At 36.1% G+C, this 25094-nt stretch overlaps 1 protein-coding gene across 11 annotated transcripts in view; it reads left to right on the forward strand.

Annotated features, from left to right (window-relative positions):
- The window catches only part of MYO9A (myosin IXA), a 280075-nt gene that overhangs the window by 188030 nt on the left and 66951 nt on the right, over positions 1-25094 (forward strand). For all 11 annotated transcript variants that reach the window (XM_058737154.1, XM_058737157.1, XM_058737152.1 and 8 more), the window contains 6 exons: positions 3096-3208; positions 8952-9094; positions 11680-11903; positions 12417-12533; positions 14052-14240; positions 15531-15578. In XM_058737154.1, coding sequence (XP_058593137.1) covers positions 3096-3208; positions 8952-9094; positions 11680-11903; positions 12417-12533; positions 14052-14240; positions 15531-15578 — 834 coding nt within the window. The remainder of the gene's footprint in view (positions 1-3095; positions 3209-8951; positions 9095-11679; positions 11904-12416; positions 12534-14051; positions 14241-15530; positions 15579-25094) is intronic.

Raw genomic sequence — 25094 nt, forward strand, 5'->3', positions numbered from 1 at the left:
CACAGGTGAGTTATCCCATATACCTGCAGGACTTGTATGTGTGTGTGTGTGTGTGTGTGTGTGTGTACGCATGTGTGTGTATAAATTCAGGTTTTGCCTTCTTTTTGAAACACTTTCTTGGATTACAGTTTTAGATATTGTGTTCCATCCATTGTTTTGTTTTTCTTGTAGGTACCCCAATTATAAATGATTTTTTCTTCTTTTCTTGTCTTCCAACTCAACTACCTTCTCTTCTGACTCTTTTCACTCATTTCTTTATATCACTTTACATTCTTTATTATCTTTCTGCCTTTGTTCAGTCCCTTTTAAATTTGCATTTGTGTATTTTCTCCCTTGGGCATCTTCTAAGCTATTCTTTACTATCTTTTTATTTCTTTCCTGAGTTCATTTGACTCTTTTCACTTCTTCCTGGTTTTTCTAGGAAGGGGGGAGCTCATTTCTGTTTTTAATTTTTGAATTTCTGATTAATATGGTATTTCATATATGAAGTTATTAAATTCATTTTTGATTTACAGTTTTCTACTTCATGCTTGGTTTTGGTCAGTGGGAGATGGGTTAATCAACTGCATTGTTTTGGTTTTAATTTTCTTTGTTTTCTTATTGTAGCTGGTGTAGATTTTGTATGTCTTAATTTCTGCATATTCATTTGGGATAGTTTATAAGTAACTTGATTTCAAGGGCTTCCTCTTCTGTCAGTGTAACAAAGAAAAATTTATTTTACAGGCAGCCTCTTTTGGGTCTGGTAGGTGTGTGAGTGTGTGTGGTGAAGGCATAGTTGTGTCTTTCATTTGTTACTTTTTTTTTGCCTTGCTAGATTTTAAATTTTACCCTTCTGCTTCTTTTCCTTTTCACTACTCAATCTCCAAAAGGCACCCCTTCCTTCTTTTTTACCTTCATTTTCCTCAGAAGCAGTGATTTTAAAAATATGTCACCTTGGTGGCACCTGGTGGCTCAGTTCGTTAAGCATCCAACTTTGGCTCAGGTCATGATCTCGCGGTTTGTGGGTTTGAGCCCTGTGTCAGGCTCTGTGCTGACAGCTCAGAGCCTGGAACCTGCTTCGGATTCTCTCTCTCTCTCTCTCTCTCTCTCTCTCTCTCTCTCTCTCTCTTTTTTCTTTCTCTCTGCCCCTCCCTCACTCATGCTCTGTCTCTCTTGCAAAAATAAACATTAAAAAAAAAAAAAGTCACCTTGAATCCCATGCAGTTTTAAGTCCTTTCTTTTTAGTCAGTTCTCTGATCTCCTAGTGCTCAATATTTGTGTCAGTTTTGAGTCACTATAGATGGACTGATTTTTTTTTTCCTCCTTGTCAGTCATATACTGTTATTTCTTTGCATGCCTAGAAATAGGCATTATTGGATGCCTGACATTGTGAGTTTTGTCTTACTGGGTGCTTACTGGGTACTTTTGTATTTAATTAATATTCTGGAGACTGTTATTTCCAGTAATGTTCTAGAGCTTGGTTCTGGAAGCAATTTGTTCTTAAGCAATTAGGTCTTCCTTTTAAGATTTGTTAGTTACATTGTATTGAATATTGGAAATTTTCTAAAAGAGTAGCTTTCAGGTGCTCTCACTGCCAAAAAACAAACAATGTGAGGAGGTGATATGTTAATTAGTCTGACTGTAGTAATTTTAATATTTATATGTAAATTGAACTATGTTCTATACTTAATATACAATTTTTATTAAATAAAACAAAGATTTGTTAGGCTTAAACAGAGCAATAGTTCACTTAGGGCTCATTATTGACTATTGAGGCAAGATCCTCTGTGTACTTCACCCAGTGCCCTGGGAATCATAAAGTTATGTATTCTGACTCTTGGGTACAGGCACTATTACTGGGATTTCATAGGTGTGGGATTTTATTTCCTTTATACCTTTCAGGTGATCCTTTGCCTGGTCTTGGGTAGTTGTCTGACATAGAAGTATTGATTAGTACTCAGCTAAATAGTTTCTGAAGATCTCTAGAGTTCTTTATTTGTGCATCACTTTCCTCTTCAGTACTCTGCCTTTTGGTCCCTAGTCAACCTTGGTCTCTCTGGACTTGAGCTTCATGTGTCCAACTCAGAGAGTCTGACAGGGTTCACCTGGATTCCCCCTCCCTGTGTAACAGTCTGGAAACTGTCTCAAGGCATTAGGCTGGGGAAAATGAAAGACTTTATTTACTTCCTTTGTTTCCCATCTCTCAGGGATAACTGTCCATCATCTTGATAACTGCTGGTTCTTACTATTTTGTGTGAGTTTGTGTTTTGTTTTTGTTTTTGGTTGTTTCAGACAAGAGGATAAAACAGGTCCCTGTTAATTCTTCTTGGCCAGAAGCAGAAGTCTGTTCTTTAAATTTTAGCAACCCATGTTATTTTCTATTTATGTTGATAAGGCCATAGTCAAGCAGACTAAAAGGCTAAAGAAAAGTACTATAATTATAGAAAAATGAAATACTAGGACATGATTTGAATAGGTAACAAGAAATTTTCTCCTCCAAATTTTAAAGGGGCACATTGTAAACAAATGGAACAAAAATTGCTGATTGAAATTCAGGCCCCAGTTTGATAAAGCCATGTAAGTTGTTTGTATAGAGCATTAGTGGTGATAATGATCTTTAATTGTTTGGTCTTTGTTTTTGCTTTTGTTTTTTTTTTTTTCCTTCTAGATTTTTAAAATCCTTGACTGAGTATAATAAGAATCTATAATAGCAAGTTAGGCCATAATAATTATTAACTTATAGGGACAAATAAAAGGCATGAAAGACTGTACTTAGTATTCTAGATTTATCAGATCCCGGATCTTTTGTCTGTATCTTTAGTTGGCTTTGACTTCTTTCATACCTTTCCATTTGATATTCATTGTTAAGTTGTCAGAAAACATGAGCTGGTAGGTCCTATTCAGCATTTCATTGACCCAAGTTCTTTTTACTTCAGATTAGGAAGTTAATAGAGTTTTTACTAGGTTATTTTAGTTCAATGAATTGCTAAATAATATGAATGTATTTTTATATTTTTTTCATAGATATAATTCTCAAATTCTATAACTTGAGTTTTAATTACAGTGCTGTTATAGTTACTTGGTTTTAAAGTCTTCCATATATGTAATTATTACAGACATCACAACGATTTTCTTCAGTTGATGAAGAAACAAAGCTTCATAAGACTATGTCTCAAGGAGAGATTACAAAATTGGCAGTGAGGCAGAAGGCTTCAGATTCGGATATAAGGTATATACACCGAGTTAATAGGGGTGATATCATTTTATTTACTAATCAACTATAGTTTATGCTTAGCCTCTTTTAAAAAGCATAGTTGATAGAGCAGCTAGTTTTGAAATTTATTTTTCAACAAATATTAAGTACTTACTATGTGACAGGCATCTGATAGTTCAGATTTACATGATGAGCTTTATGTTTCTGTATGTTTAGCAGTGTGATTTGGACAAAGTCTTTAAATCATTATACAACTTGTGATTTTTTTGTTGTCAGAAAGGGAGATTAGACCAGATGAGAGTGACAATATTTTCCAGCTTTGGATTTGGATTCTGTTCTCTGAGTTAAAGTGTTTTACAAACAGAACTGGAAAAGACTGTCAGGAAATAATTCTATTCCCTTTAAGAGAATATATGGAGTTCTTATTTGACAAGTAAATATCTTTGTCTCTTATTGTGTTATAGAAGGCAATTGGGCCTTCACGGAACACCTGAAGATTACATTGAAATCTTTCTGGTTCTTAGTCCTACTAAAGACCATTTCCTAAATGTCTATAGAGGCATAATCCAAGATAATGCAAATCCTGACCAGATTATGTTAGAGATCAAATTTTGGGAAAAAGATATACCATAATAGAAAGAACCTACGGCTGGAGATAGTAGATTAAATATATAAATTTAATTTCTACTTCCTCCTCCAAAATTGTTAAAATGATAAAACCTGTGCAGGTCAAACAACAACAAACAATAAAACAACGAGAGACAACAATAGTAAAATTGTGGAATCCAAAAAGGAAATAGACAAATTTTAAATGTCTTAATAGAAGAAAGCTGAATCATAAACCAACTGGGTAGACCTGAGAAAGAAGCCTCTGGCTGACTGATCTTCCCCAATCATAGCAGAAAGCTGGAAATTTATTCTCTGGAAAGGATAAAATAGAAGATCTCTTTACTTGGAGTTCTCAGATACATTTGAGGACTGGGGTACATATTTGGAATAAGGAGATTTAATGAATGTTTACATACTGAATATTAAGATTCCACTCAGTTTCCGCATTTCACATATCCCCTTGACAAATCGTTCAAAAAGTCTTTGGGGGGCGCCTGGGTGGCGCAGTCGGTTAAGCGTCCGACTTCAGCCAGGTCACGATCTCACGATCCGTGAGTTCGAGCCCCGCGTCAGGCTCTGGGCTGATGGCTCGGAGCCTGGAGCCTGCTTCCGGTTCTGTGTCTCCCTCTCTCTCTGCCCCTCCCCCGTTCATGCTCTGTCTCTCTCTGTCCCAAAAATAAATTAAAAAAAAAAAAAAAAAAAAAAGTCTTTGGGACTTTTGTACAACTCCTAGGAAAGACCAGAGGTATTGGTATCAGAGGCTCGCCCTACAAAATAGACTAGCCAGATAACCATACAAGGAAGACCAGTTTGGAAGCTCCACCAATGCACACTAGAACTTCCAAATAGTGCTTTTTCTCAGCCCTGTATTTTATCACTGCATTTGAAGAAACATCTTAAATTTTTTTTTTTACATTTATTTATTTTTGAGAGACAGAAACAGAGCACAAGTGGGGGAGGGGCAGAGAGAGAAGAAGACACAGAATCCGAAACAGGCTCCAGGCTCTGAGCTGTCAGCACAGAGCCCGACGCAGGGCTCAAAGTCACAAACTGCCAAATCATGACCTGAGCCGAAGTAGGACATTTAACCGACTGAGCCTCCCATGCACCCCTGAAGAAACATCCTATATTAAAGAAACTAAAACTAATGGATATAATACAACTTGGAAGAAATAAACTATGCAGGGGAAAGGGAACTTCAAGACAGACAAGTGAAACTAATCAGCAAACCTGTATAAATAAATATAACTGCATACATGGAACCAAACAAAGTGCATGAAAGATTCATTATTAAAAGAGACTTTGAAAAATAAAAATATGATAACATAAAGAAAGAACTAGAATAGTTGGAAAGTTAAGGACATATCTCAGAAGGTTGAAGAAAAAGACAAAGAGATGGAAGACACAAGAAAAGGTAAGAAAATCGCTTTGGGCTGTAATCATCAAAACAATATGGTACTGGCTCAGGAACAGACACATAGCTCAGTGGAACAGATAGAGAACCCAGAAATGGACCCACAAATGTGTGGCCAACTAATCTTTGACAAAGCAAGAAAGAATATCCATTGGAAAAAAAGACAGTTTCTTGAGCAAATGGTGTTGAAAAAGCTGGACAGCAACATGGAGAAGAATGAACCTGGACCACTTTCATATCATACACACAAGAAAACTCAAAATTAGTGAAAGACCTAAACGTAAGACAGGAAGCCATCAAAACCCTAGAGGAGAAAACAGGCAACAACTTCTTTGACCTCGGCTGCAGCAACTTCTTACTTGACATGTTTCCAGAAGCAAGGGAAACAAAACAAAAATGAACTATTGGGACCTCCTTAACATGAAAAGCTTGTGCATAGTGAAGGAAATAATCAACAAAACTAAAAGGCAACCTATGGAATGAAAGAAAGTACTTGCAAATGACATATCTGATAAAGGGTTAGTATCCAAAATATATAAAGAAAGTATATAAAACTCAACACTCAAAAAATGAATAATCCAGTTAAAAAATGGACAGGAGACATGAATAGACATTTTTCCAAAGAAGACATCTAGATGGCCAACAGACACATGAAAACATGCTCAGCATCACAGATCATCAGGAAATACAAACTAAAGCTATAAGGAGGTATCATCTCACACCTGTCAGAATGGCTAAAATCAACAAGATAAGAAATAGCAGGTGTTGGTGAGGATGTAGAGAAGAGGGAACCCTTTTACACCGTTGGTGGGAATGCAAACTGGTGCAGCACTCTGGAAAACAGTATGAGGTTCATCTAAAACTTAAAAATAGAACTACCCTATGATCCAGCAATTGCAGTACTAGGTATTTACCTAAAGGATACAAAAACACTGATTCAAAAGGATACATGCACCCTGATGTTTAAAGCAACATTATCTACAATAGCCAAATTATGATAAATAGCTTAAGTGTCCATTGATGATTAGATAAAGAAGATGTGGTATATATACACAATGGAATACTACGCAGCCATCAAAAAGAATGAAATCATGCCATTTGCAGCAATATGGATGGAGCTAGAGAGTACTGTGCTAAGTAAAATAAGTCAGAGAAAGACAAATACTGTATGATTTCATTCATATGTGAAATTTAACACAAAACAAATGAGCAACAGGGAGAAAAAAAAAGGGAGACAGACTAAGAAACAGACTCTTAATTATAGAGAACAAACCAGTGGTTACCAAAGGGAAGGTGGGTGAGGAATGGGCGAAATAGGTGATGGGATTAAGGAGTGCACTTGTTGTGATAAACACTGGGTGTTATATGGAAGTGTTGAATCACTGTATTGTACACCTGAAATGAATATTGCATTGTATGTTAACTGGACTTTAAATTAAAAAAAGAAAAGATAAGAACATAGAGCAGTTCAGAAGATCCAGTGACCCACATTAATAGGAAGTTCAGAAAGACTGAACAAAGAAAATAAAGAGGACCAATCATTAATAAAGTAATTTAAATAAATTTCACAGAACTGAAGGACATGGGTTTCTAGATTGATAGCGCCCAATGATTGGCCAACATAATGGATGAAAACAGACCCGTACTAAAAGACATGTCATTGTAAAACAATAGGGACAAAAGGAATTTACATAATGATGATGATGAAAGTAGCTTTTCAAATGATGTTTGTACAAGTACTGAGGGAAACCATGCCAAATTAGAGCAGATTAGAAGGCTCTGGGAGAGATTTCTTAAAGAAATGGAGTACTTACTGTGTTTGAACATGTTGAAAAGAGATGTACACAACTAGGAAAGCATTTCGAAGTGAATTGTATGTGGATAAGTGAGCAAATGTAAAGCAAAACATTAACTCTAGAGAAAAAAATAGGTTATGCAGGGAATTACATGCCTTAGTTGTGAATATTATTTGTGTAATAAAAAGTGGCTGTTACAAGAAAATATTATATATTGAGCTAACTCAAATTGCCATTTGATTCTGTTGGGGGCATACCTGTCTGTGGAGAGTGTAGAACAGGAGTGTTGGAACATGCTTAATCATTACTTGTGGTCACAAGGATGGCAGCAATATAAGTATGGTAAATGTTAAAAAGTTAAATCAATTCAAAAGGGTTGCCTCCAGGGATCAGAAAAGGAATGAGATGGCAGAAGGATGCTGTCCTTTGTAATAAGCCTTGTAGAACAACTTCTCTTTACACTATATGGATGTGTAAGTTTAGTCATAGGCTTTAAAGAAAGGAACAAAAGAAAAAAGAATGTGGGTTTCAAAACCAGAAAGACCTGTTTTTAACTTCCAGCTTCATCAGTCCTCTGAGCCTCAGTTTGCTCATGGGTAAAAAGTAAGGATAATAATAGCTATTTATCATAGTAGTTGTGAAAATTAGGTATATCATAAAGGCATATCATGCTTGACTCCTGGTAGATGCTTATATTTATTTTGATTGAATGAACATAAAAGGTAAAAAAAGAAAAAACAAAAAATGAATGCGCAAATAAGCTCTTGGGGTATGGGGTTAGGATACATGATGTAAGGTCAGTAAATGTGCACTGTTATTATCCTACGGGTTTTTTTATTTTTAATTTATATGATAAGAGAAAGTATATAAGCAATAATAATGAGGCTTATATATAAGCAATAAGAATAAGGTAGTATAACAATCAATATAGTTATGATTTTCAACTTCATTACTCACTGGCTGTGTAGTCTTGGGAAAGTTACCTAATGTTTAAGCCTCCAGTTTTTCACTTATAAAATGGTTTTTGTAGTTTGAAAGTAAACTTGTTTTTATAATTAAATAAGGTAAGCCAGTGTAAGCACTTGTGCCTAGAGAAAAATAACAACTCAAATAAATGGTAGCATTTGTTAAATAATAGTATTGATAACTTCTACATATAAATCACATTAAAATATTTTTTATATAATGGTAAGTGGAAAGGTTTAAAATTGTATCTTCATCGGGGCACCTGGGTGACTCATCAGTTAAGCGTCTGACTTCAGCTCAGGTCATGATCTCACTGCTCATGGATTCAAGCCCCGCGTCTGTGCTGACAGCTCAGAGCCTGGATGGACCATGCTTTGGATTCTGTCTTCCTCTCTCTCTTGCCCCTCCCCTGCCCATGCTCTGTCTTTCTCTGTCTCAAAAAAAAAAAAAAAAAAAAAAAAAATTGTGTCTTCATCATGATTACAGTGGTGTAAAAATAAATGGGCATACTTATGGATAAAGACTTGAAGGGAATTAACAAAAAAAAAAAAAAAAAAAAAAGGTAAACTGATACATTTTAGAGTGATGGGATACCAGTGAGTTTTTAAAAGGTATTTTCTTTGTTGTTGTTTGTGTGCTAAATCCAAGCTGGAAGGAGGACAAGAGTGAAAAGATACCAGTTTAGGAATCAGAAAACTTTAGTTAGAATTCTAGTTTTACTGCTTTGTAGCCATTTCATTTTCAGGAATTATTTAACATCTCTGGGTCTTATTATTTCCTGTATTCAAGATGAGGAAACTATCTCCCTTCCGGAAGTTTAAATGTGAAATTGAAGGTTAAATATGATTAAACTTAAGTGTGAAGGTTATATGAAGTCATACACATGAAAGGTTTATATGGGTTAAAGTGATGTAGATATTATCACTGCAACATACTAATTTCTTTCCATTTTTACCTTTATTTTTAAAAATAGACCTCAGAGAGCTAAGATGAGATTCTGGGCCAAAGGGAGACAAGGGGAGAAGAAGACTACCCGAGTGAAACCTGCCACCCAACCAGAGGTGTCAGCATTCTTTGCTGGCTCAGATATGATTCCAGCTCATCAGTTTCCAGATGGTAAAAACAGATAGAGGGTGGAGATTGTCTTTCTAATTTTCTACTCTTTCTGAGACTTCACTGTTCCTGTTGGTCAGATATTCTATGAGATAGGACCAGGATTGTTAAATCCTTCCTTAACTTTATAAAATTACATTGTACCTATAATAGAAGTTCCAAGGAAGTGTACAAAACGGTGAAGTAACAACTTCAAGAATGATGGTGATTCTTCGCTTAGCCTCAGTTTTCTACAGTGTAAAAATTTAACTGATATTCATTCACTTAACAAATTTGTGTTTTAGTAAAAATTAAGATAATAGCAGCTAATATTTGAGTGCTTACCATATGCAAGGCACTGTACTAAGGATGTTGTATGTATTAACTCAGTTGATCCTCACAATTTTTTGAGGTTGGTATAATTATTATTCCCAATTTATTGATGAGAAAGCTGAGGCACAGAGAAGTTATTTGCTGATACACATATTGTAGTTGGCAGAGCTGAGATTTGAATTTAGGTAGCCTAGCTCCAGGGGCTAACTGTCAGTGTCTCGGACCTTATAAATGTAGCTGTTATTTTAACATTTTGGACATCAGTCACAACACACTTGGAAGTACCCAACAGTGAGTTCATCTGTTGAGAAAACTGGCCTTTCTAAATGCTAGAATTACTAACTTTCCAAGGATTCCAGTAATTCCAGCATTAGATGATTATGCCATTTCCCCCCAAGCCTTTGCTCAAGCACGTGTGAGAGTTTTTAATCATTACGTAAAAATGCCAGCTATCTTCAGCAATGATGGGCTATATACCAGAGATGAGTGTGTGGTAATGAGCGGATGAAATACCAGTGGGTAAGTGAAATATCAGGATTGAATAAAATAGAAAGTGGATCTAGGAAGAAAGTTATTATCTCTAAAGGAAAGATAGAGCAGACCCAGTTAAAAGAGTAGACAAAACTTCTCATATCTAGGGTAAGATAAAGGGACAAGGAGAAAAGATCATCAGGTTTCACATAGGAATGGATGAGCCCAAGCAGAGGCAGTTGTGCATCAGGGGAAAAAATGGTAGAGCTGTAGTTAGAGCCCTATTTTTGCATGTTGTGGCTTTGCTCCTATCAGTTAGCAACCTGATATGGATAAAACCAATAATAAATTAAATGAATACTACAAGTTCAGTTTGGAAATTTGGGAAATTCTTACCATTACATTACTAAGAGGATCTCTTTCCTATATCTTATCTGGTTTATAGTAATCATTTTAAATTTTTCATTTTTCACAGCTCTATTCTCAATGGCTAATTCTCAGGAAGGAAGTATAAGGCTCTTTAGTTGATGCATATATTATTAGCAGGCTTCACTGTGTGTTGCTCCTTAAGGATATGTAGATAAAAATTAAAATTGTAGCTTTTTACTCATCTTTGGGTAGCAATTTATTAAGGTAGCCCTTGTTTTTAATACTGAAATAGTATTATAATTTCTACAGTAATCATTATTTAAGAAAGATATTGACTTTGCTAAATGAAATAATTAGATACTTATATGTTTAGGTTATATAATGGAATTAAAGTCAATTGATACTAATTTGCACATACATATATCCTATATTTTTATAATTTTTATTGTGGTGCCATATCTTAGATTGGGTTTGCCTTTCTGCTTGAAGTGGCATTTAGCATGTAGGAGGCTACTTTTTTCCTTCATTATCAGAATTAGCTTTTAGAAGGAATGAGGACATACTATTGGATAGGTGAATATGTGTCAGGGAAACAAACTGAAATGTGAAGTGAGAAGGGGCCAACATTCTTATCAAGCCCCAGGTAGGGCTTTGGCAAACCCAGTATAGTTCTGGATTGTGATGGACTTACATGGAATCTAATTTCGCTGTTGTAAATAGTTATTAAGAAGATTTTTTGGGCCTTCCAATATTATATACAAATCTAATGCATTCCAGGAGATTTCTCAGAGAATTCTAGGAATCCTAGGATTCCTGAGAAATTTAGTTATTTGGGAGATATGTAAGACAGTCGTAAATACTAAAGAGACTGGGGAGAAATGAGCCAGTTTGACTTACCTGGCTCCCTAGACAGGTTGCCAGGCTAACACCAGATAATATAACTGGAACATTTATGGCTTTAGACCCTAGTAATGAAATAATAATAATTAACGAATTTCACTGGTTTGCTGGGCTCATATATAGCTGAATGTTCATTCAAACTAATATAGTAGAACTATGACTGGGTTAACAGCATGTAATGTGCCAGGGTGATTACATCTTCTTTTTTTTTCTTTGGGACTGTGGTATCTGATTCCAGGCTTCAGTTCTACCAGACCCCTCTATCCAGGTTTTTGGTACCAGACCTTAGCCCCTTGGGAGACATGGTGGCATTTCCTTTCGAAAAGTGATAATTTTAAAAAACATTTTCTGTACAAATATGCAGTCTGGATTTATTGCTTAATTGCCTAACCTCAGACATTAATGTTACTTGGCTTTTCAGATACTTACATATGTTTCCTTCAGTGACTTACTAAAGGAAGTTAAACTTAGAAGAATATGGAGATTTCAATATTTTCACTAAAAATTTTTTTTTGGATACTTATCTTGAATTGTAGAATTAGTTCAGTATCACTCGACACCTCCTTTGAGCCCAGACTTGCCTGGTAGTTGCCGGAAGGAGTTCAAAGAGAACAAAGAACCTTCTCCAAAGGCAAAGCGGAAGCGAAGTGTGAAGATCAGCAATGTGGCTTTGGAATCTGTGCACTGGCAAAATGACTCTGTCCAGATCATAGCAAGTGTCAGTGATTTAAAAAGTATGGATGAATTTCTTCTGAAAAAGGTACACTCTGCACGCTGAGTTAAGCCCCTGATTGGTTTTGACTATGGAATACGTGTGTATATCAGAATATGGCCCTTATAGATCAAAGTTATATATGCTTCAGTAAGTTAGATGGTCTTTTCTTTATCAAAAGGTACAAATAATAGGATATACATTACTCAGACTGGGTGGACAGGATTTAAGGTTTTATGCTTTAATATTGACTTCCATTTTACTATAACTGTCCCATTATATTCCATTGTAAAGGTGAGACATGTCATTGCATACTTGGAGTTTTTTCTTAGGTGACAGAACAATAGAATAATACAGTGTTAGAAGGATCTTAGAAATCATCTAGTAGTAATAAAACATTTGCTTTCTAGTCATGATTTTACCTGGGACCCATAATATCAGGAGCTTGCACTTTCAGAACCATCAGGACCATCATTGTTGAAGAACCAGTCAATATCACTATTGTGTTCACCTGTTTTTAATTAGTTGATTATATGCAAAAACTCTTTCTGTGGCCTCCAGATGAATGACCTAGATAATGAAGACAGCAAGAAAGACACATTAGTGGATGTTGTATTTAAAAAAGCCCTAAAAGAATTTCGGCAGAATATCTTCAGCTTTTATTCATCTGCCTTGGCGGTAAGTTGGACTGTGTTGAAGATACTCAGTAGTTCAACATATGAAAATTTGGCAGTGCTGTAGAAGATCATACAGAAGCTGTGTTCAATGAGAGATTTCTCAAATTCTTTGTTTTTGTTTTAGGAATAGGTGGGGAAAAGCATACCTATGGGTCTTAGATTAATACCTTCCTTCAATTTCCTTAAGTAGGTTTTTTTTCCCCTCTTCTTCTTAAGAATCTTCTTAAGATGATGAATTCAAATAGTCTAGATGTGATTCTGTGGCTCTCTACTATTTTGACTTCTCATAATCCTTTTAGCTCTAGCTTTAGCTTTTAATTCTCACATGTGTGGAATTATATATTTTTCCCCAGTGGAATTAGAGCATTTATGTTTGCTGATTTATATATATCAGTTTATTTCACTTTCAGACTTACCTTATAATTTTATGTGATATTGGTTATGTTTTAGAAAATTTATTTTCATGCTAAAGTATATAATAATTCTTTGATCTCTACAATCTATGAATTCTCACATTGTATAAATAATTGTGTTTAATCATTTTTCTTTGTTCAATCTGTAATTTATTGTGAAAAGAGAAACCAGAACTTTCTTGTGTACCCTCTACTTTTTCTTTCTCAATATAAGACTTTTTGATTTTTTAGAAACCTCAACCATGCAGTCTGAGAGAATAGGAATTTCAAGACCATAGTAAGAGTAGTAATCAGGCTATGGCAAATGACTAGGTTTGGGTGGAGACAACGTTGGCCGTATTTTTCTAATCCTGCTCAGCTGCTTATTATGCTCATGTCTTTCTCTGCTTCATACCTGTATTTCCTAGATTAGGGACTCAGGGTTGTTGGGTGCTCCAGTACACTTAAATTACATAGGAAGAACCAAAATTATAAAGCAGAGCTTAATAGTGGTTTTCTAACCCTAGATCAAAAATGTTCAACTTATTTTGAGGAAGTGAAGGAGAAACAAATTCTAAATGTATTTAACACTTTTTGGTCATTTAAAGCCCCTTTCTTCTCATAAAGATTCCAGACCTTATTTAAATAAAAAAGTTAATTCCATGTAGATTTCTGTGCATGTAATACAGTGTTAGTCAGGGCATATCACTCTTTGGAAAAATAAAATAAAAGTTACCTAATGTATCATTAGACAAGGATTCAAGTATTCATTCTTTCAATTTTAGAGTGGAACTATCCAAACAAGGTTCATCTTTGAAGCAATGGGTAATTAAAAAGGGATGCAAATAATCTTTATAACTAATTATAGTTTATTGGAAAGTTTCCAGGACTTTTTCAGATTGTTATATTGTTTAAATTGTTAGGTATTTGACTCAAATTTAATAGGTTTTATTTGGCAGACATTCCAAGTAGAAGAGTTTACAAATACCACATGAGTTCATGGGCATGCCCATTAGAAAGGATCCTAATCTTTATTCTAAGCACTACCTAATACAAGTTCAATCAACTTCTATATTTATAGAATTTCTTTATAAAACCTTAACATTTCTTCTCTTATTGCTTATTAGGTAGATGATGGGAAAAGCATACGGTATAAAGACCTCTACGCACTATTTGAACAGATTCTGGAAAAGACCATGAGACTTGAGCAGCGTGATTGGAGGGAATCTCCAGTCAGAGTTTGGGTTAACACTTTTAAAGTGTTTTTAGATGAATATATGAATGAATTCAAGACTCTGGATTGTATACCCACAAAGGTAAACATAATATGTTTTGATTTCTAAAAAGGATTCAGTTAAGAATTTTTAACAGTCTGTTTGACACAGTGTTTGAGAAGAACATTACAGGAAACATGTCAACTTAGCACTGCTTTAGATTCAGCAAACTTAATTCTGTCTTGTAAGTTTATCAAGCCATTTTATCTAAATCTTCTGCAATTAATATATTCTTTGCTTAGTTACAATATAATGTGTGTCCTCAAAATTATACCTTCTACTTTGATAGAGTTCACTGCATGAATTTCCTTTTGAAAAGTCGTGGTTAAAGATGTGATTCATTGTATCATTTGATGCAATGATGCAATGTATCATTTGATGGCCTTTATGTAAGGAACCACAGATTATATTTCTTCTTAAATTAGGTTTTAAGAGGATGTGTGTTGCTAGAAATCTATATAACAGTTAATAGTAACATTTATTTATTGAATTCCAGGAATTGTACTAGGAGTTTGATACTTAATTCTTGTTTCAGTCCTATTAAATAACTATTATGAAATCCCTATTGCAGAAAAGATAGCAAGCTTAGACAAAGTTATCAGTGTTTCATTTTAGTACCCCAGCTGAAATAAATAGGTCTCTAATTATTAGATATCAGGAATATTATTAATCCTTTTTATTGATGGGGCCTTATTTTCAGTTATTCTAGTTTATATGTGTGTAGATTTATAAGCCATTTTAACTCATTTTTGAAGTAGTCGGGTATAAGTAATACCTTGAAAGTTCCTCTGTTCCAAGTCAAGGTTAACTTTATATTATGCAGAAGAAGATTTTTAGTAGGCTTATACTGCCTTTGTTTATAATTTTAAAGGTTAGGTTTAGATTGCTCTATACTGTAATTATCAGGAAATGTCATATATAAAAGAGCTTTCCATATCCCTTGTGATACCTTTTTATATTTAACTCTGAGATGGAGAGTTTTTTAGAGACAAAATACGGAAAGTACAATCTTAAAAGTTAATAATCATTCAGTTAATGATTAAAATAAAATTATCATTTAAATTAATATAGAGTGGCTTCTGGACAGAACTAATGTTTAATAAGACAAGAATCCCTAAAGTGTCCTTTTATTCTGTTGTTTTTATGAGCCCTGTGTTTTACTAAATTTAAAAGTTTTCTCACAGTTGCTTACTAGCACTGCACACTTTGTCTTGAAGAACAAAGAGCTGCTTGCTCTATTACCTGTGAGCAAAAATCTCAGCATTTGCACAGAAGCAAGAAAGTATGTTTGTCTTTGTTGATATTACAGTTTCTGTATTTCTCTCCCATCAGGTGCCAAAAACAGAAAGAAAGAAAAGAAGGAAAAAAGAAACTGATTTAGTAAGTTATAATCTGTTTCTTATGTTAGCAAGAAATAATTTTTAGTGGTCTGAACTATATTTTACAGTATTTCTGTGCATATATGTAAGGAATGTTTATCAGTTGCCTAAGGGGTTATCATTTATGTCTTTACAAAAATTTACAATGGCAAATGTGTCTTGAATTCTGTGACTTGCTATTGGTGGTGGTTTCCTAAAATGGCAGAAAAGTGAAAATGTTTACTCATGAAAGGTACAAATACCTCTTCTCAGACATAGGAGCTGTTTAACTTCCCCTCATTTCTAAAAAAACAAAAGCAAAAACAAAAACAACTGAGGACTCTTAAGCGTTTTACAAATATAACTACTTCTAATTCAAAAGACATTCTCAAAGTCATTTCAGCATATTTTGCCATTGCTCATGTTCTTAATTTGTATAATGTATCTCTTATTAACTGTAGCTATCATACTGTACATTACATCCTCCTGATTTAATTATTTTGTAACTTTAAGTTTAAATAAATAATAAATTATTTTATAACTGAAAGTTTGTACAGCCTTCCCTGCCATATATTTTAGTAACAGGCAGTGTTGCCAGTCATCATCAATGATACTCTTGGTCTAGTTCTGTTTGCCAGCATAATCTCTAAAATTTTTAACTAGTTTTTATATTTGAGAAATTCATAACGTAATTTAAAATGATATTCATTATAAAGGAAACTTCTTTCCCGGTCCTTTTTCCTTAGGGGCACCTGGGTGGCTCAGTTAATCCTCTGACTCTTGATAGCAGCTCAGGTCATGATCTCTCAGTTGTTGGATTGAGCCCCATGCTGAGTAGAGCCTGCCTGGGATTCTCTGTCTCCCTTGCGCTCTGCCTGTCCTCCGCTTGAAGTCTCTCTCAAAATCAGTCAGTCAATCAATTAATAGACATAAAAAATTAAATGTATATATTATTCCCCTTCCTTTTTTAGGATATTCTGACTGGAATTATCTTTTTACTTTATTTATAGTTGATTTGTTTATTATGGAAATACAAATTCACCAGTTTTTAAAAAATGGTTTAAATGTTTTTATTTACTTTTGAGAGAGAGAGAGACAGACAGAGCATGAGCAGGGGAGGGGCAGATAGAGAAGGCAACACAGAATCTGCAGCAGGCTCCAGGCTCTGAGCTGTCAGCACAGAGCCCCATGTGGAGCTCAAACTCATGAATCATGAGCTCATGACCTGAGCCAAAGTCAGAAGCTTAACTGACCGAGCCACCCAGGCACCCCTCACCAGTTATTTTATGTTTGAGGTTTTTATCTTTCTTAGACAAATAATTATATAATTATTACAAATAATTTTTCACTTTTCCCTTGCCTTTTGCTCATACATTTATTGTTTCATTTGTTTCCTATAAAAATTTTTAATCATCTGGGATTTATTTTAGTCTTGAATAAGGTAGGGATCAAAGTCTGATTTATTTTTAAAAGCATGTCAATTCTCTGAACTGTATTCAATGATGCATTTCTTTTGCAATGATTTGAAATATCACTTTTATAATATACTTCATTCCAAATGTATTTGGGTTTAATTTTGAACTTTCTCTTTTTATTCATTGATCTGTTTATACACATATCAAATTTTTTAAATTACTTTTTATGTTATCAAATATATGTACATGTATACCCCCATATACACATGATATACAAGACTCTAAAGTCTTGAAGGCTTTTCTCTTACTTTGACTAAGTTTTTATTTTAATTCCAGTACATTAACACACAGTGTTACATTAGTTTCAGGTGTACAATGTAGCGATTCAACACTTAACATACAATAGCCAGTGCTCATCACAAGTATACTTAACCCCATCCCCAATTTAATCCAGTTACCACCCTTTCCCCATCCAGTAACCATCAGTTTGTTCTCTATAGTTAAGAGTCTATTTCTTGGTTTACCTCTCTATTTTTTTCTTCTGTGTTCATTTGTTTTTAAATTCCACATATGAATGAAATCATATGGTAGTCGTCTTTCTCTGACTGACTTATTTTACTTGGCATAATACTCTCTAGCTCCATCCATATCATTGCAAGTGGCAATATTTCATTCATTTTTGTGGCTAAATAATACTCCATTGAATATATACATGCCACAGCTTGTTTATCCATTCATAAATTGATGGATATTTGGGCTCTTTCCCTAATTTGGCTATTGGTTGATAATGCTGCTATAGACATTGGGGTGCACGTATCCCTTTCGATTAGTATTTTTGTATTCTTTGGGTAAATACCTAGTAGTGTAATTGCTGGATCATAGAGCAGCTCTATTTTTTTTTTTAATTTTTAAACATTTATTTATTTTTGAGAGAGAGAGAGAGAGAGAGAGAGAGAGGGAGAGAGAGAGAGAAAGAGGAGAGGGAGGGAAAGAGAGAGGAAGACAGAGGATGGATCCAAAGCAGGCCCCATGCTGCAAGCGCAGATCTCACACGGTGTGAGATCATGACCTAAGCCGAAATCAAGAGCCAGCTTCCCAACTGACTAAGCCACCCAGGCACCCTGGGCAGTTATATTTTTAACTTTCTGAGGAAGCTGCATACTGTTTTCTAGAGTAGCTGCACCAGTTTTTCATTCCCACCAACAGTGTAAAAAAGGATTCCCTTTCTTTACATCCTTCACCAATTCCTGTTGTTTCCTGTGGTGTTGTTAATTTTAGCCATTTTGACAGGTGTGAGGTGATACCTCACTGTAGTTTTGATTTATACTTCACTGACGATGAGTGATGGTCATCTTTCCATGTGTCTGTCTGTTAGCCATCTGTATGTCCTCTGGAAAAATGTGTTTATTTCTTCTAATTTTTTAACTCAATTATTTGTTTTTTGGGTGTTTAGCTTTGTAAGTTCTTTATATATTTTGGATACTAATCTTTTATCAGATATGTTATTTGCAAATATCTCTTCTCATTCCTTAGGTTACCTTTTAGTTTTGTTGATTGTTTACTGTGCAGAAGCTTTGCATTTCAATGTAATCCCAGTAGTTTATTTTTGCTTTTGTTTCACTTCAGGAGACATCTAGAAAAATGTTGCTATGGCTGATGTCAGAGACCTTACTGCCCTTGTTCTCTTCTAGGACTTTTATGATTTTAGATTTCACATTTAGACTTTGATCCATTTTGAGTTTGTTTTTAGTGATGTGTGGTGTAAGAAAGTGGTCGAGTTTCATTCTTTTGCATATAGCTGTCCAGTTTTCCCAACATTATTTGTTGAAGAGACTTCCCTTTTCTCATTGGATATTCTTTCCTACTTTGTCAGAAATTAATTTACCATATATTTGTGGGTCTATTTCTGGATTTTCTGTTCTGTTCCATTGATCTGTGTCTCTTTTTGTGCCGGTACTATACTGTTTTGATTATCACAGCTTGGTAATATAACTTGAAGTCTGAAAGAGTGGTGCCTCCAGATTTGCTTTTCTTTTTCAAGATTACTTTGGCTATTTGGGTTTTTTTGTGGTTCCATACAAATTTAGGATTGTATATTCTACCTCTGAAAAATGCTGTTGGTATTTTGATAAGGATTGCATTAAATGTGTAGTAGATTGCTTTGGGTAGTACACACATTTTAACAATATTTGTGCTTGTAATCTATTTCTTTGTGTCATCTTCTATTCCATTTCTTTCATTGGTGTTTTATAGTTTTTGGAGTATGGGGTCTTTCATGTTGTTAGGTGTCTTACTATTTTTGGTGCAATTGTAAATGGGATTGCTTTCTTAATTTCTCTTTTTGCTGCTTCATTACTGGTGTATAGAAATGCAACAGATTTCTGTACATTGATTTTGTGTCCTGCAACTTCATTGAATTTATTTGTCAGTTCTAGCAGTTTTTTGGTGGAGTCTTTAGGGGTTTTCCATACATAATATCATGTGTCTGTGAACAGTGAATGTTTTCCTTCTTCCTTACCAATTTAGATACCATTTATGTCTTTTTGTTGTCTGAATGCTATGGCTAGGACTTGTAGTACTATGTTGAATAAAAGTGGTTAGAATGGACATCTTTGTCTTGTTCCTGATCTTAGGGGGAAAAACTAAATATGATGCTAGCTATGGGTTTTTCATATGTGGCCTTTATTTATTATGTTGAGGTATGTACCCTCTAAATCTACTTTGTTGAGGGTTTATCTCATGAGTGGATGTTGTACTTGTCAAATGCTTTTTCTGCATCTATAGACATGATCATGTGGTTTTTTTCCTTTCTCTCATTGATGGGATGTATCACATTGATGGATTTGTGAATATTGAACTATCTTTTCAACCCAGGAACAAATCCCACTTGATTGTGATGGGTGATTTTTTTTAATGTATTGTTGGATTTGGTTTGCCTGTACTTTGTTGAGGATTTTTGCATTTATGATTATTAGAGAATGCTGGCCTCATAGAATGAATTGGGAGGTTTTCTTCCCTTTTCTATTTTTTGGAATAGTTTGGGAAGAATAGGTATGAACTCTTATTTAAATGTTTGGTAGAGTTCACCAGTGAAGCCATCTGGTCCTAGACTTTGTTTGTTGGGAATTTTTTTCATACTGATTCAATTTCTTTGCTAGTAATCAGTCTGTTCAAATTTTCTATTTATTCCTATTTCATTTTTGTTAGGTGATATGTTTCTAGGAATTTATCCATTTTTTTCTAGGTTGTCCAATTTGTTGGCATATAATTTTTCATAATATTCTCTGTGTATATCTGTGGTGTCAGTTGTTTTTTCTCCTGTCTCATTTGTGATTTTATTTGAGTCCTTTCTCTCTCTCTCTCTCTTTTTTTCTTAATAAGTCTGGCTAGAGGCTTATCAATTTTCTTGATTTTTTTTTGGAGAACCAGCTCCTGGTTTCATTCATCTGTTCTATTAATTTCTTCTTTTATTTTCTGGGTGACTGATTTGTTGTTTAGTAGCATGTTATTTAACCTCCACATATTTGGTCTTTCCAGAGTTTTTCTTGTGGTTGACTTCTAGTTTCATAGCGTTGTGGTCAGAAAAGATGCATGGTATGACTTTGATATTTTGGATTTGTTCAGGCTGATTTTGTGGGCTAATATGTGATCTATTCCAGAGAATTTTCCATGTGTGCTTGAAAAGAGTGTGTTTTTCAGCTGATTTAAGATGAAATATTCTGACTATATCTGTGAAATCCATCTGTTCCAGTGTATCGTTCCAAGCCATCGTTTCCTTCTTGATTTTGTGTTAGATGATTTGTCCATTGATGCAGGACGCATTGTTAGCAAAATTGGCATTGGGCCACTAGTTTTATGATGGAGCCATGAAATGGCTGCAATGGCTGGGGACATGAGGCCTGGTGTGGCAGTGCACTGTGGCTGGTGTGGTTGGGCCTGATGCTGGATGGTGGCTGGGGGTGCATGGCTGAATGCTGCTGTTGGGTGCAGTGTATGGTAGCAGCAGCACACCTGGTGGGTGGGTGGGGAGCATGCAGCTTTAACGAAATGTGCCCTGAGCCCTGGGCCAAGGCTGCAAGTGTCTGGGTGTACAGCTCCTCATCCTGTAGGTGGCTCTGTGTTTGTGCTGGGGGCCAGGGGAGAAAAATGGTGACTGCCAGCTCCCTTGTTTTCATAGAAGTCCCCCAGCTCACTCCAAAATCAGCTTTAATTTATCTAGCTCCCATTTGCCCCCCAGTATTGTGTAAACTGCTATTTTTATGTCCTCTCTGTGCAGGTTACTATCTCTTTAAGGGATAGTATCTCAGCTATCAGTTGCCCTCCCAGCTCACCCCTTGCTGAGTCAGCTGACTTTTTTTTTTTTTTTAATTTACATCCAAGTTAATTAGCATATAGTACAACAATGATTTCAGGAGTAGATTCCTTAATGCCCCTTCCCCATTTAACCCATTCCCCCTCCCACAACCCCTCCACTAACCCTCTGTTTGTTCTCCATATTTAAGAGTCTCTTCTGTTTTGTCCCTCTCCCTGTTTTTATATTAGTTTTCCTTCCCTTTCCTTATGTTCATCTGTTTTGTACCTTAAAGTCCTCATATGAGTAAAGTCATATGGTATTTGTCTTTCTCTAATTTCGCTTAGCGTAATACCCTCTAGTTCCATCCACATAGTTGCAAATGGCAAGATTTCATTCCTTTTGATTGCCGACTCCATTGTGTGTGTGTGTGTACACACACACACACACACACAACATCTTCTTTGTCCATTCATCTATCCATGGACATTTGGGCTCTTTCCATACGTTGGCTATTGTTGATAGTGCTGCTATAAACATGGGGGTGCATGTGTCCCTTCGAAACAGCACATCTGTATCCCTTGGATAAATGCCTAGTAGTGCAATTGCTGGGTCATAGGTTAGTTCTATTTTTTTTTTTTTTTAACATTTATTTATTTTTGAGACAGAGAGAAACAGAGCATGAATGGGGGAGGGTCAGAGAGAGGGAGACACAGAATCTGAAACAGGCTCCAGGCTCTGAGCTGTCAGCACAGAGCCCGACGCGGGCTCGAACTCACGGACCGCGAGATCATGACCCGAGCCGAAGTCAGCCGCTCAACCGACTGAGCCACCCAGGCGCCCTCTATTTTTTTTTTTTTTTTTAACATTTATTTATTTTTGAGAAACAGAGTATGAGTGGGAGAGAGTGGGGCAGAGAGAGAGGGAGACACAGAATTCGAAGCAGGCTGCAGGCTCCGAGCTGTCAGCACAGAGCTGGACGCAGGGCTCAAACTCATAAACTGCGAGATCATGACCTTAGCCGAAGTTGGACACTCAACTGACTGAGCCACCCAGGTGCCCCAGTTCTAATTTTAATTAAAACATTTTTGTTCAATGTTTATTTATTATTGAGAGACAGACAGCGCATGAGCACGGCGGGGGGGGGGGGTGCGCAGAGAGAGGGGGAGACACAGAATCCGAAGCAAGCTCCAGGCTCTGAGCTGCCAGCACAGAGCGTGACGTGGGGGTCGAACACATAAACCGTGAGATCATGACCTGAGCCAAAGCCGGACGCTTAACCAACTGAGCCACCCAGGCGCCCCTATTTTTAATTTTTTGAGGAACCTCCATACTGTTTTCCAGACTAGCTGCAATCACTTTGGATTCCCACCATCATTTGAGTCAGGTGACTTTTAAAGATCCAGGCTGATGGGGTGCCTGGGTGGTTCAGTCGTTTGAGTGCCTGACTTCACCTCAGGTCATGGTCTCATGATTCGTGGGTTCGACCCCCACATCAGGCTCTGTGCTGACAGCTCAGAGCCTGAACCCTGCTTTGGATTCTGTGTCTCCCTGTCTCTCTGCTCCTCCCCCACTCACATTCTGTCTGTCTATCTCTATCTTTCTCTCTCTCAAAATAATAAATAAGCATTAAAAAAAAAAAAAAAAAAAACCACTCCAGGCTACAAGTCCCACTGGTTTTCCAAACTCACTGAATTCAACTCCTCCTGGGTTTTAAAACCAAACGTTATGGGGATTATTCTTCACCATGTGAGCTGCCTTGGTGTGAAGGCCCATTTCTTTGCCCTCTCTGCACAGGTAGCTCTTTCCCTACTGCAGGCAGCCTCCCTCCACTTTTCTGACTTTCCTAACCTTTCAGATGCAGTTTCTTCTGTGTATCTTGTTGTGGAGTTTGTTCTGCCTGTCTTCAGTTCACTCTCTGTTGACCTGAATGTGGGTGATAACGTAGATGTAAATGTGGGACAGGATGAGCTCAGAGCCTTCCTACTCCACCATCTTCCCAAACTTTTTGTTTGTTTGTTTGTTCTTTAAAATTTTTATTTATTTATTTTTAGTTTTCAAATTTGTTTTTGAGAGAGAGACAGAGTGTGGGGTGGGGGGCGGGGGGCCAGAGAGAGAGACACACACAGAATCCAAAGCAGGCTCCAGGCTCTGAGCTGTCAGCACAGAGCCCAACATGGGGCTCAAACTTGTGAAACGTGAGATCATGACCTGAGCTGAAGTCTGATGCTTAACCGACTGAGTCACCCAGGTGCCCCTGTTATAGACTTCATGCAGAGTAACCATCTTTGGTTAACATATTATTTCTTGAGATGGAATAAATATAGTTACTAACATACAAGCTTTCTGAATTAAACTACGATTCAGTTTTGCTTCCCTGAATTTTAGCAATTAGATTTTGAATGATTATAGAACATTCCTTCTTTTTGTTTAATATTTACAGATACCCATTTATTTATTTTATTATTTGCTTTTATTTTTTAATTTACATCCTAGTTAGTTAGCATATAGTGCAACAATGATTTCAGGAATAGATTCCTTAATAACCTTACCAATTTAGCCCATCCCCCCTCCCACAATCCCTCCACCAACCCTCTGTTTGTTCTGTATATTTAAGAGTCTCTTATGTTTTGTCCCCCTACCTGTTTTTATATTATTTTTCCTTCCCATCCGTGTGTTCATCTATTCTGTGTCTTAAAGTCCTCATGTGAGTGAAGTCATACGATGTTTGTCTTTCTCTGACTGACTAATTTCACTTAGCATAACACCCTCTAGTTCCATCCATGTAGTTGCAAATGGCAAGATTTCATTCTTTTTGATTGCCAAGTAATACTCCATTATATATATGTATATGTGTGTATACATATACATATACATATACATATATATGTGTGTGTGTATCTACACACACCCCCCACATCGTAAAAAAATTTTTTTTTAATGTTTGTTTATTTTTGAGAGAGAGAGTGAGCAGTGGAGGGGCAGAGGGAGATGGAGACAGAATCTGAAGCAGGCTCCAGGCTCTGAGCTGTCAGCACAGAATCCAATGTGGGGCTCGAACCCATGAACCGTGATATCATAACCTGAGCTGAAGTCAGACGTTCAAAAGACTGAGCCACCACATCTTCTCTTTCCATTCATCTATCAATGGACATTTGGGCTCTTTCCATACTTTGGCTATTGTTGATAGTGCTGCTATAAACATTGCTGTGCATGTGCCTCCTCGAAACAGCATACCTGTATCCCTTGGATAAGTACCTAGTAGTGCAATTGCTGGGTCATAGGGTAGTTCTATTTTTAATTTTTTGAGGAACCTCCATACTGTTTTCCAGAGTGGCTGCACCGGTTTGCATTCCCACCAGCAATGCAAAAGAGATCCTCTTTCTCCGCATCCTCACCAACATCTTTTGTTGCCTGAGTTGTTAATGTTAGCCATTCTGACAGGTGGTATCTCATTGTGGTTTTGATCTGTATTTCCCTGATGAGTGATGTTGAGCATTTTTTCATGTGTTGGTGGGCCATCTGAATATCTTCTTTGGAGAAGTGTCTATTCCTGTCTTTTGCCCATTTCTTCACTTGATTATTTATTTTTGAGGTGCTGAGTTTGATAAATTCTCTGTAGATTTTGGATACTAAATCCTTTATCTGCTATGCCGTTTGCAAATATCTGCAACCATTCCATTGGTTGCCTTTTAGTTTTGCTGATTGTTTTCTTCGCTGTGCAGAAGCTCCTTTATTTTGATGAGGTCTCAGTAGTTCATTTTTGCTTTTGTTTCCCTTGCCTCTGGAGATGTGTTGAGTAAGAAGTTGCTGCGGCCAAGGTCAAAGAGGT

Source organism: Neofelis nebulosa, chromosome 7 (assembly GCF_028018385.1).
Source record: "Neofelis nebulosa isolate mNeoNeb1 chromosome 7, mNeoNeb1.pri, whole genome shotgun sequence".
Classification (NCBI taxonomy): domain Eukaryota; kingdom Metazoa; phylum Chordata; class Mammalia; order Carnivora; family Felidae; genus Neofelis; species Neofelis nebulosa.